This window comes from Pseudonaja textilis, chromosome 2, assembly GCF_049901715.1.
Source record: "Pseudonaja textilis isolate UNSWEBS1 chromosome 2, rPseTex1.2, whole genome shotgun sequence".
NCBI classification, from domain to species: domain Eukaryota; kingdom Metazoa; phylum Chordata; class Lepidosauria; order Squamata; family Elapidae; genus Pseudonaja; species Pseudonaja textilis.
In genome coordinates this window covers 96483473-96496930 of record NC_141991.1, presented here as the reverse complement: position 1 = coordinate 96496930, position 13458 = coordinate 96483473, and the positions used below count along the sequence as shown (strand labels likewise).

At 37.3% G+C, this 13458-nt stretch overlaps 1 protein-coding gene across 1 annotated transcript; it reads left to right on the top strand.

The window, feature by feature from the left end:
- Nucleotides 1-6: 6 nt before the first annotated feature.
- WDR83 (WD repeat domain 83) lies at nucleotides 7-9411 on the top strand. The gene is made up of 10 exons (XM_026696295.2): nucleotides 7-234; nucleotides 1716-1961; nucleotides 2263-2383; nucleotides 2939-3044; nucleotides 4806-4854; nucleotides 4938-5064; nucleotides 5447-5514; nucleotides 5954-6062; nucleotides 6782-6896; nucleotides 8007-9411. Exons 2-10 carry the CDS (start codon nucleotides 1859-1861, stop codon nucleotides 8157-8159), a joined length of 951 nt encoding a protein of 316 aa, XP_026552080.2. The 5' UTR covers nucleotides 7-234; nucleotides 1716-1858; the 3' UTR covers nucleotides 8160-9411.
- The last annotated feature ends 4047 nt before the right edge of the window (nucleotides 9412-13458 follow it).

The window sequence follows — 13458 nt, the reverse complement described above, 5'->3', positions numbered from 1 at the left end:
ACACCCCCGAGTTTAGGCGCTTTTGTTCCGGCCTATGAATCTACGCTTAAGTTGACACTGGAAAGGCCTTGAAACTGAAATTTCTGGAGGAAGAGGAGGAGGAATGTTGTAGCCCGCCCTTTCTCGCTTGAGGAAATTATGCCGAGTGGGGGTGGAACTAATGAAACTAGATTGGAGGAGTAAATTGACGAGTCGACGCCTGCATTTCCCTGTAATCGTTCTTCTTGCGATTTCGTAAGTAAAACCTGCAAGAGGTTACTGAGAAATGTGAACTATTTCCCCACATGCATAGTTCCATGATCCGAGGAGGCGGCGGCGGGCGGGTAGGGGAGAGGTTTAATTGCAATAACTGGCTTCTTATATATATATACAAAGTTCGAGCTTTGAAAGAATCCCTGGCCTGGTTAAAAACTTCATTTGACTATCCGGAGACTATCCCATCTAGTAGCATTGTCTACTACAGACCTGCAGATCTGGGCTGCGAGAGTCCAACCATCATTTGATGGAAACCCAAAGGTGCCTTTTATCAAGAGGCAACTGGATTTTCTTTAAAGACGTTTCGCTTCTCATCCAAGAAGCTTCTTCAGCTCTGGCGGGCTAGTGGGGGGAAAAAGTACCTTTGGGACAACCATGACCTGGATGACTGAAAATCTCCATAGACATTTGATGGAAACAAAAAAGAAATTTGGCTAAATCATTGCTGCCAACTAGTGGTTGTCTGGTTGTTTGTAGCCCTAATCAAATCTCAACCCCAACGTTTCTTCTCTCTGCTTTATCCTGAATTTTTGGTCATTTTGCCTGATCCCTTTTGGACATTAAAAAGCTTGTGATTTTGTGAATCTTCAATTGGTCTAATAAAAATGGTTTCAGTCCTTTCCTTCTCTAGTCCAATACAGGTAATTCTCAGCTTACAACAGTTCATTTAGTAACCTTTTAAAGTTACAATATTACTGAAAAAAGTGACTTATGACCATTTTTCACATTTATGACCATTGTAGCATTCTCATGGTCATGTGATCAAAATTTGGATGCTTGGTAACTGGTTCATATTTATGACAATTGCAGTGTCCCCCAGATCACGTCAACGCCTTTTGCAACCTTTTGACAAGCAAAGTCAATCGGGAAGCCAGTTTCACTTAACAACCAGGTTATTAACAACTGCAATGATTCACTTAACAACTGTGGCAAGCAAAGTTGTAAAACTGGGGAAAACTCACTTAACAAATGAGTTGACACCGAGCAACATAAATGTTGGACTCAATTATGATAGTCAGAGTCTATTTGTACAACTTTCTTATGGTGTAAGAAAGACACTACAAAGAACAATCAAGTGTTGTTTTAGTGTCTAAAGAAGTAAACGTTTTGAAGAAAGAGCATGCTCAGCAGATCTTTCTGAAGTGCCCTAGGTATACTTAAGCAAGATAGACTTGTAAAGATAACGTGGTGTGAAATCATTTATGTGTGTTCTGCTGACAGCCTTCTCAAAAAGACTGGCATGATGTTACTCAGCAGCTTTCCAAATAGATGTTTTATATACAACACGGAAATATTTATGTTGCTTCAGCAGAGCAAATGTGGAGTACATGTTTGACTTGGTTTAGAAAGTAGCCATGAAGTAATTATTTTGATACATTATTTTTGAAACAAAATTGATTGCTCAAAAAGAGATTGCAACCGACAAATGTCTTCTGTGTGTCTTTTATTTTGCAATTAAGGTAATGCAATTCAGGAGGCAGCAAGTACCCAGAAGCAACATGCATCAGTCTGCCTTAGGATATTCCTTATTCTAGAGATTTTGCAGTGGAGGTTCAATATTTTGTATGTGGATTTATTTTAGCAATCAAGCTACATTTATGTTATGGCATTTCCAGAACCCAAACCCAAGAAACCTGAGCTTCCCCAAAAATTGCTTGCTACATTAGAATGTAAACAAGGAGCTATAAGAGCAGTGAGATTCAATGGTGAGTGTATTTCTGATTCCATAAAATAAAATAGCAGTGTTCAGTTTTTAGAACTAGAGAAAATTCAGAAGCAAATTTATGTAAAATTAATAGTGTATAACTGTAAGCTTTTAGTAACTTGTGAAGAGATCAAGAAAACAGTTGTAAGGATTATGAAAAGATAGCTAGTGAGATATATATACTGCTTGTTGGGTTAAAAAGTTTGAAATAATAGTAGAATTTGCATCATTCTAAGATAAATGAAACTGTCTTCCAGGGATTCCCTGGAATTTACTCAACATTAGATTTTTCTTTTTTTCAGTGGATGGAAATTACTGTCTCACCTGTGGCAGTGACAAATCACTTAAGCTTTGGAATCCACACAAAGGGACTCTCCTCAAGACATACTGTGGCCATGGCTATGAAGTCCTAGATGCTGCAGGGTAAGAACTAGGGGAGGTGGATCCACTTTATTAAAAAATGCAACTATTTTGAAAATATTAAAATACTTTAAGAAAGTTTAAAATAACTGGATTAGGATGGGGAAGGAACTTTACAGAAATATTTTGAAAAATACAAATATGTAAAATTCTATAATGAAATAAAAATAAATGAAAATATTGACATAACTATAACGAACTTAACAAAACTAATTTATCTGAAAAAAATACTATGACATTAAAAAATTAATTATTTATGTAAAAGTATGTTTCTGTAAAGTTTGGGTAAGGAAAAAATGATAGTTATTATCCAAGAAATTGTACTCATGTTCATATTTTAAAATCTTGTCCATTCATTTAAACCTTTTTTGCTGTTAAAAATGACAGAAAACTTAAATTTAAAAAATTGAGAAGTTCAAAATATGTTCTACAGTCACACCTTGCAATGGAAAAGTTGCATATACTGTTTTTAAAAAGAAAATGACTCTTTATTTAGATATTAAGGAAAATTATTTCTCTTGCTTTTCCTATTCCCCTCTTTATCGATGTCTCCCTTAGGTCATTTGATAACAGCCAACTTTGTTCATGTGGAGCAGACAAAACAGTTGTGCTATGGGATGTTGCCACAGGCCAAGTAATTCGCAAGTTCCGGGGCCATGCAGGGGTAAGATGTATTTTGTCCTTTGGGGTACTTGGAAAATGAGAAGATTTATGTCTTTTTGAAATATGAATTCCTCTGAGTTTCTACCTTTAAGGATAACAGTTATGTGTTCTGCTTCTGAGAGTCTCGGAATTCCTGTTTTTTTTCTGGTTGACAAAAAACCCTTGTGAAATATAAAATGTTTACAATGGGAGATAAAAAGCTAGCTTAGAACTCAGAATTGTCAGATAAGTCAGAAATGTTACTGAAGACATGGATAATGAAAACAAGATTATAGAAACAGGGAATTGTAATTCTAAGATGAAAAAATACAAGACACTAGTTGATTTGCTGAATTAGGAATTTTGGTCTTGTACATGAGACATGGGTGAGAAAGACTATGTCTCATACTGAATTTGCTTAGAATATCTTCCCCAATAGCTTCCGTATTTCAACATATTCTTCCAAAGAAAGAGGAACCTTTATAAAGTGCAATCATTTGCTTGTTCAGCAGTTATGCATACTATAAACTGCTTATATATGTACTTATATGGGCTGTTGTGCAGTGAACCAATGCTGTAAAGTATTAGCCTCAGCATGGTCTATAGGAGGCAATGTCAACATGAACTCTTTTCACAAGTAGCTTCAGTGTTCTTAACATTTTTTGAGGGGATGTTGGGTTTAAGATAATTGTGATTCTAACTAAGGAATTGTAAGCTTAGTAGCACATCTGCTATGAGGCACATAGATATTGTCTTTGTCATGTGCCTCCAGAAGTATTTAGCCTGTTATAGTGTTTTGACTTGGGAATATTATTATGATAGCTTATTAACTGTTCTTTTCATAAGCACAGTTAAATGGAATGCTATTTTAATTTCTGCTCAGTATATTTGTGTTTGTATCTTATTGGAAAAATGTAAACACAATGAATATACCTATGCATAACTAATACTAAGGTCTCTGGTTGAGGATTATAGTGAGGGGCAATAAGTAGGAATAAAAATGGTACTGTGGTACTGATGAAGAGAGTCGTTAAGGAAAAGTATAATGCCTAATAGTTATGAAACTACTAGGTTTGACTAGCTGTGGTGAGGGATGGAACTATGGCTGTACAAACAGTTGAAAGATGTGTTGGAAAGAACGTATCGATAGATATGAACAAGGCATTTCTCCTTGAAATTGTTTCAGAGCACATACAGATAAAGTTCTGCTGGGTCTGTTGACAAAGCAAAATAGCTCTGTATAATATGTATGCTGTGACAAACAAGAAAAAATGTTTAAGCAGTCATGGTGAGCTTCCTAGTGGATATGGTTGCTTTAGCCAGTTTGAGAAAGGATGCTTCACTCACGCTAACACATTTTGCCTTCAAATACTTTGCACAACTATAGATGAAATAGTAATGGAGATAAATGTATGGAATTCCAGCTACTGCCAAATTTGCATACAGTTTAGTGAGAACAATCAACCAGTGGAACAGCTTGCCCTCGGAAGTTGGGGGAGTGCCATCACTGGAGACCTTCAAGAAGAGATTGGACTGCCATTTGTCAGAAATGGTGTAGGGTCTCCTGCTTGGGTGGGCAGTTGGACTAGATGACCTACAAGGTCCCTTCCAACTCTGATTATCTGTTATCTGTTATTTGCAATAGCCTTGAAGGGAATGGGAAAATAATGCAGACTTGGACTCACTCCCCAAACTCAGCTCCCCAAAATGGAAAGTTAAATATAAGTTAAGAACAATAGCAAGTCCTAATCTTTTTATATTTCCTTTTTTTTCAACTGAACAGAAAGTGAATTGTGTCCAGTTCAATGAGGAAGCCACTGTCATTCTTTCAGGTAAGAAATCTCCTTGCCTTCTATGTTGCTTCTTGATTGTTCTTCCTAGCATTTATTTAGCATGGTTCTTTACTTTCCTGCAGGTTCCATTGACTCCAGTGTCCGTTGCTGGGATTGCCGCTCTCGCAGACCAGATCCAATCCAAATCTTGGATGAAGCCAAAGATGGCATCTCCAGTCTGAAAGTCTCAGACTATGAAATTCTTACAGGGTAAAGGAGGATAGGATGAAGTTTGAATTGGAAAAGGCAAATTTGGTGCTTTGCTAAATCCAGAATAGATTATTTTACAGAAGATGTTAAATATTCTCAACTTTTCCATGTCTGTTTTCATTTTTAAAAAATAACTTTTCCCCCTTTTGCAACAGAATCTAAAACCATCTGTCAATTTTTCCTAAAATATGAGAAGATGCATGAACATGTGTACAACTGTACTGGAAACTTTCAAAATTCCATAATACAAACTCACTCATAGAAAGTCTTACAGAATAAGGAGATACATGTTTTGGTTTGAGAACAGATATTTTTGAAATAGATGGTTTGCAACTTCAGGATCAGAGTATTCTCTTAACAATGCTGCTCTGTTGTTTCCCAGTTCTGTGGATGGACGTGTCCGACGTTATGATCTCCGTGCTGGAGAACTCTGTGCAGACTACATTGGAAGTAAGTTTCATATATGGAATATCCAATAATTTGAAGTGAAAACCATATTTTTGAACATGTCACTTTGTTCTGGGATATGATGCCTTTACTTGTCTTGTGCTTGACAAATAACTGATGTTTTTCTCATCTTCTGTTTGGTAGATTTCTATCAGCTTCAAACTGAAATGTGTCTGCAAGTACATCTTCAGGCTAGCATCCACATTTGATGATTATGCACCATCAATTCATATAATCATTGTCACTGTAGACTCATAGATTTTCTCCATGATATATCCATATACTCTTAGACAATAGTTAGCAATAGTTACTTGGTGTAATACCTGCAAGGCAATATACCTTCCTATTTTTTTTGAACAGGTTCTTTCCTTTTCATGCACATAGACCCTTGTATCCACTGCATGGTGCAATAACATCTAATGTAGCCATGTTTTCATTATAGGTCCCATTACCTGTGTATGTTTCAGCAAGGATGGGCAATGCACACTGGCTGCTAGCTTGGATTCTACACTGCGATTGCTGGACAAGGATACAGGCGAGCTACTAGGAGAGTAAGCAAATACTTTTCACTGTTAACTGTAATCAGGGGTGGGTTTCTACTGGTTCTGTCCACCTCTGTAGAACCAGTAGCTCTGAAGAGCAGCAGACATAGAACCGGTTCTATGTCTGCTGATGTTTTTGCCCACCCGGGCTTTTACCTGACCTTTATTTCCTGATTTTTCAGCTTCAGCTGCCATGCAAGGCACAGCTGCAGTTAAAAAAGCAGGAAAAGAGGGCTGTTTCAAAGGCTGCTTCTTTGCACGCAGTGTGCTGATGATGATTTACAGGCGCACGTGCGCAGCGTGCAGGGAAGCACATCATAAATCACCGAACCTTGTAAATCACTGAACCGGTAGTTAACCCTGTCGTATCCCACCCCTGACTGTAATGCTTCCTTTAGCGGTTAGACTAAGGTTGACTCCAGCTATTCCCAGTATAGAAGTATGAGTACATGCTGAAAGCAAGATGAAATTGCTTTAAATACACATAAATATTTTATTCACATAAAGACATTTTCTTTAATGATAGAGTTTAAAAAATGTATTATGTAATAGATTTTAGTGTAAAGATCTTCTATGGCTATGAATACGTTTGTGTCAAATTTTGTAATGGTATCCTTTTAATTAACTTCTTATTCATCCAAGGATTGGTAGCAACTTCAGGCGACATGATGAGGAAACATCTTCCAAGATGGTCAGGAATAATCTTTTTTTCCCAATTGTATCTCCAGCTACACCGGCCACAAGAATGTAACTTACAAGATGGACTGCTGCCTGAGTGAAAGAGACACACATATTGGGAGCTGCTCAGAAGATGGAAAAGTCTATTTCTGGGATCTGGTTGAGGTAAACAGGATTGGCTGAGAAAATCAAGGGCTTCCTTTCCTTTGTGGTAGTCATTTGACTTTTTAGTCAGCCAATCACTGGAGTGTAACCAAAGTCTTACTTTGTTGGAAAAGCCAGGTTTTTTTCTGGAAACAAAGCACGCTACACTTCTTTTCCCAGCACCCACTAATGATCAGAAGGAAAAAGACCTCTAAATTGGGAACAGAAATAGTTGTTTTTATTGGTTTGTTTCATTTGATCTTACTTAGTGGTTTAAATAGACCTACTTACAGATTAATCAGGACAGTAGCAGTATCAACGCAAGTTCTGAAATCTTAAGAGGTAAGAGGACACTTGACATAAGTGATCCAGGTATTATATTTGAAGTTCATGAGTCAAGCATTTCTATGCAAGTTTATTTGGCTTGAAGCTAAGTGCCTGACTTATATTTGTAAAAGGTTAACACTGTTTATTTCTCATCTTGAGTTAGGTAGTATATCTTTCAATTCAGATTATCAGATATGGACAATTTCTTCTTAATATTATTTATATAAAATTACTGGCTTTGCTGATGGTTCATCTGTCCTAATCCCTTGTCCAATTTTCTTCTCTAAGCTCGTGCGGGTTAATGAGAGGGCATTGTCACAAGCAGTCCTGGAAGCAGGAGTGGGATTCAACCGGTGTTACTACCGGTTTGGTGACTATGTTTTGCTGCACGTGCATGTAAAAAAACCTTAAACTGTGCCGCCCAAACAGCTGAAAAGCGCTGCGTGCAGGTGTGCAGTGTTTGAAAAGCCTCTTTTTTCCTGCTTTTTCAACCTCAGCTGTGCCGTGCAAAGCAGCTGAGGTTGAAAAAGCAGGAAATAAAGGACAGGTAAGAGCCTGGGCGGGCAGGCGGGCCAAACAGCAGCAAACACAGAACCAGTTCGGTGTCTGCTGCTCTTCAGAGCTACCGTTTCTTTAGAACCGGGCAGAACTGGTAGCATCCCACCCCTGCCTGGAAGTCAGATTTTCTTCGTGCCAGCCTATGTGGTGATGACAGTTGTGCAAATAATGTATCTGTAGATAATCTGTGTCCTCTGTAGGTTTTGTGACCCATGTAGCTACATTTTGTCCTTTCCCCCCCACCAGGGCTCCCTTGTTTTGGCCTTGCCAGTGTGCAGTACTGCTGTCCAGTCACTGTCCTTCCACCCAGTCGAAACCTGCCTGCTCACTGCTGCAGGGGGTCTTGTTCAGTGTTGGAGGGAAGAATCTTACACACCTGAGGAAGGAGTGCCTACATGACTTTGTGGCTGCACTGAGCAAGACTGCAGATACAGGATGATGGACCTCTCCGATGCATTTCGCTTACAATTCTGTGAGTGCAGTTGTATGTACTTTGCTTTCAGGAGGAAGGATGGAGCGTAATTTGGACTCTGCTTCTTCTGTAAAGCCAACCTGACTGAATGCTGCCCTTGAGCTTTCAGTGCTCAAAGGTTTCCTTGCTTTAGGTGACAGTATTTTTAAATTCGGTCTATGTATTACAGACATTAGTCAAGTAAAACAGTTTATTTTCTAAAATTGTTTCTGGATTAGAAGGAAATAGAGTTTAAATGATATGTGGGCATTGTTTTATTGTAAGTTTTTGTAGCTCAGATGCTTAAACTACATAAACAGTAGCCTTGATTTTTCACTTGAACAAATACATTGAAATGATCACTGTAAAAAAATAAAGTAATATTGAAAAGAAAATATAAATTTGCTTTCTTAGCCTGTTTAAAATGTTTACCTGTTTAAAATGACAGGAAAAATATTTTGATCGCTGATGGTCAGAAGTGCTCAGACCTTGTTGGTCACATCTGCTTGGTTAGTCAAATGCATGTCTTTTTAATTTTGCATCTGAATAGACAAAATGCCTTAATGTTACAGATTGTTAATGACAGATATTGAAGAAAATATTTTTAAAAGGCTGCTGTTATCCAGGAAAGTTCAAGGGTTAACTTAAACTTTTAGGAAGCTCATCCTCTGACAGAAATATAGTATTTTTAAAATTGGATGTTTATGAGTTCAAAATTAAAAAGGTTCTATACTGTGTGTCAGTGTGGAATTCCATTCCCAGAAATGGAAGAGAATGGTATGAACAAATCAAGTTACTATTTTCCTGGGAGTATATTTACTGCCTTTGAATTCAAACAAGTGAAGCCAGAATTGTACAGGTGCTAAATAAATAAAAATTCTCCTTCCAGAATTACTACATTCTAAGACTTGCACCAGATACGTATAAATAAGTAGAAACATATTTGTTATTGTGGGAATGTATCACATAGCATCCAGAGGTATTTCCTCCTCTGGCTACTTTCATTTAAAAGTATGTTTTAGCAGTCCACTCATGCTTAATTCGTTTGAACTATTGGGACATATTCAATATGCCTTTGAGAAGACAGATCTCTTTCCCTAGGTTCCCTCGGCATTAAAATGTTGAATTTGGGTTTTTTCTGCTTTTGTTGTTCAGATCCAATATGCTTTTCTATAGAAATAAAAATGAAATTATAAGAAATAGATGCGTTCTTATTGAGGTATTAAGATCTCATATTCATGCCACTCTCTGCTGCTCGAAAAGTAATTAGAAAAAACTGATTTTAAAGAAACCAGTCCACCAACTTAAGGTCAGTAAGGCATTTCTGTTTCGGTTATTGTGGTTGCTGTAATTAAAAAAATACCTCAAGTATCAAACATTCAGACTTCCTTAATTTCATGCCTTTGAAATCCATTGGATTTACAATCGTTACCATCCCCAGATAGCATAGCTAATCCAAAAGGCACCAATTGAGGAAAACCAATAGGAATAAACCTGCAAAGTGCAAAAGTATACATTGCATCAACATTGCAACACTACTACATCTTGATACCTTAACAGAAAAATAAAATTTATACTTTTTACTCCTGGTAAAATGATGAATAAAATGCAGCAATCAACTGTGGTTTTCTGGGTGAGAAAGAAAATTCCACTTTGTAGTTGTCTTTTTTCATAAATAACATTTTTTTTTCTTCTGTTCAATCATGTCCAAGATTGGACACTGCCTAGAGAAGTCCCTGTATTTTCTTGACAAGGTTTGCCACTGCTTCTTTCCTAGGCCTGAATGAAAGTTACTAGGCCAAGGTCAGTTTGCCTTTGTGTTTCAGACAGGACTAGAACTCATAGTCTCTTGGGTTCTAGACAGATACCTTAACCTACACCAAACTGGCTCTCATAAAAATCAGACTACTGTGTAGAAAATATTAAATGCCCTCTAAAGCTGTTCTCTTGAATTTTTTTAATATGGAGCATCTTTTCCAACTCTACATTTTTTAAAAATGGTTACTTGCTTAAATAAGCTTCATAGTTATGTAAGGAACCGTCTTTGGGTTGCTCATATTCTACTTAATTTGTACAGCTAATGTGATTGATTGGTTCTTATAAATCCTAGTAGACAGCTGAATAGAGGGATGGCATGAAATCAGATTTTCTCAACTGAGCAATTTAGTCATTGCATAATATCCTGTGGGATCATGTGTTCTCCTATATTGTTTAAACTGACTTTACAGGTTTGGAAACCAAAACTGTCTTTTGCTGACTTAGTGCATGATACACGAAGGATTAGTTGGAATACAAGATAGTAGGTGTGGCAGGGACACCAGGCATTCAATTAATTTGAAATTATTCCTTCCATTGCATTGTCATGGTGGCAGAACTTCTATGGTTTGTTTTGGTGTCTCGGAGTAGTCAGATTAAGCAAAGAAATCGGGTGAAATCAACGCATTCAGTTTCTCATGTCAAGAAAATGGCAAAGAACAGTGATATAACTAGTAATCAGATGATGTCAGAGGGAGGAATCGTACCCATTCCTGGACTCTTGGAGCAGCATGGAGGAGAACAGTGATATAACTAGTAATCAGATGATGTCAGAGGGAGGAATCGTACCCATTCCTGGACTCTTGGAGCAGCATGGAGGAGAACAGTGATATAACTAGTAATCAGTATCATCTGGAAGGACTGGTTTCAGGTTATCTCAGTGCTTTGGCCCCCTAGTGCTGCACTATGATTCACATAATATAAGCTAATGACAAATGTGCTGAGGAGCAATGGGCCTTTTGAAGTCAACTTGACTAAGAGTCTTGTAACATGAAAACTAATTTCAGTCTTAAGATTTTGTAGAGAGTAGAAAACCACACCTAATTCAGGTCCTTTAACTTGACTCTTCATTTTAACGCCAGACAGATGAAGTAAACAAGAGCAAGAAAAGTATAGTTAATTATAAGGATATAGATCTTCTGTTTACACCTCCAGTAAATGCTATTTCCAGGCAGTTATTTTGATATGTACATGCTAAAAGCATTCAAAAGAATACAAGATCGTTGAAGAGTTGAAGACAAGAGAGTAGAAGCAAAGATTCCAATGGTGGTGGTTTTAGTTTAGAACGGGAGCATCCAAACTTTGCAACTTTAAGTCCTGTAGACTTCAACTCCCAGAATTTCTCAGCCCATACAGCCATATCTGTTAGGATACGGCAGAAAATTGCTATTATTAGAAATTTATTTCAACCCTGAAATAGAAATTCTAGCACTGACAAAGTTATCTAGTTTGGGTAATGAAATGTCTGCAAGAAAATAGGTCAAAGAACACCAAGGACCCACTCATAGACATTCTTGTAATATTTTCTACTTCCAGTGTGAAAAATGGCTCAGATAAACTTGAATAGTACTTTGATTTATGGAAAAATAGCAGTCGTCATTCTACACAGATAGCAATGATTTTAGATTGTTGGTTAGCTAGAGTCCAGAGCATTAGGATTCCAGTACCAGTTCTGTCATTCTATGCTAAGTATTTTAAATTTTAAAATGAATTAAATGCTTGATCTGTTAGAGTATTGAGAGAAAGAGAAGCAATGCATTTGTTTTTCAGAAGACACTAGTTCAAAACCGTAGTTTTCTAATCAAGATATGTTCTTTCATCTGATAACCTATATGGTGTTTGAAACATCATAATACTATTTATCTTCTGCTGCTGTGCCAACATTTCCCCACTTAGGATTTTGATATCAGCAATCAGCTGATTGCAATTGAAGCTGCCAAGCATTATAACAGCTGTAGGCTGAGGATGTATCGCAGAATATGCAGGTAGTTACATATGTTCATAAGCCATCTAGGAATAAGGTTTGACAGAAACAATAGATTTTTTTTAATTCAAAGACCCACATGAAGGAAACACTGGCTATTGTAAGATATGGATTAAGAAGCAAGCAAAGACTTCATGGATAAAAATAGATGAGTTTATTTCCTAATGTTTGCTTGGTGTCAGCTTTGGAAGCCATATTCCATGCTGCCACATGCCAGAGAAAGTGGGAGGGGAGGGGATTCAATTGAGTAGCTCTAAGTAGACAAAATAAAATTCTTTTCTTAATTCAAGGTCATTGAGTATGGCTCAAGATGAAATAAGGATTACTTTTGGACAGATCGTGATTGGGCCATGTGATGTGATGTCGGCCAAGCGGGGATGGATTTGTAGTTTGGGGAATTGTGAGAAGCCCCAAAACTTTCAGCTTTGGGATTCCACAGATGTGCCAGTTGCTGTTCTAATAAAAGTACTTTTGAGATATGCTTGTCTCGGAGTTACTAATTGGAATGGGGTTTTGCTAGAATGCTGACATTTGGATTGATTGGCTCAAAATACTTCCTTTTGGGGAGAGAGAAAAATGCTGTTAAAGGCAGAACAGGATTTCAGGGGAAGATGGCACACTGAAGAAGTTTCAGCAAAAAAGTGGAACAGATGTTTGCAGTCATTTATAAGGAAATGATTAGTAGATCAGCTCCTATGATCCTATGATAAGAGAGATGTCTGATCACCCAAGTTGTTTCTCCTTATTGTTGCTCCTTACAAAGAGCCTGCAAGACAGCGGATTCTGAAGGAGGGGGAATTGGCGGATGTGGGAATTCACCATAAGTACTGTAGCTGCAAATTGAGAGGTTCAAAGACACTAAGTTGGTGCACTTCCCTTGCTAACTATCTTTGAAAATTACTCATTAACTGGTTCAAGGAAGTTAGATGTCTTCAAAGTGACAAAGCAATGTATGATTTTATATACCATACTTAGATCAGACTGAAGATGGCATAATTCAAGGTTTTCTGGTCTAGAGTTTCAAGTCTGGTGGCATAAGGTATTCTACAAGGAGTAGAGGAGTGGAGAACTCTTCTTGTGAAATATTTCTGGACTTTCTCAACTGTGCTAATATCAGATACATAATGGTGGTTTCAGACTGATGAGCTGTATTTGAGTATTCATCTAGCAAATGTTTTCTATGCTCTAGTTAGTAGCGTGATATCACCAGAGAAAAAGCTATGTAGGATTAGGTTAACAACTCTTAATGCCTTTTTGGTTATGTAGTTACAGTGGGCTGTAGCACTTAGATCATTAGAGATGAGTATTCCAAGGTCCTTTACAGAGCTTGGATCATCAACAAGGTCTTGACTATTCAGCTTGTATTTTATTTTCTGATATTTTTTTTTGCCAATATGTAAGACAGAGCATTTATTTGTTGAGATTTGAAGTTGCCATTTGATTGACCA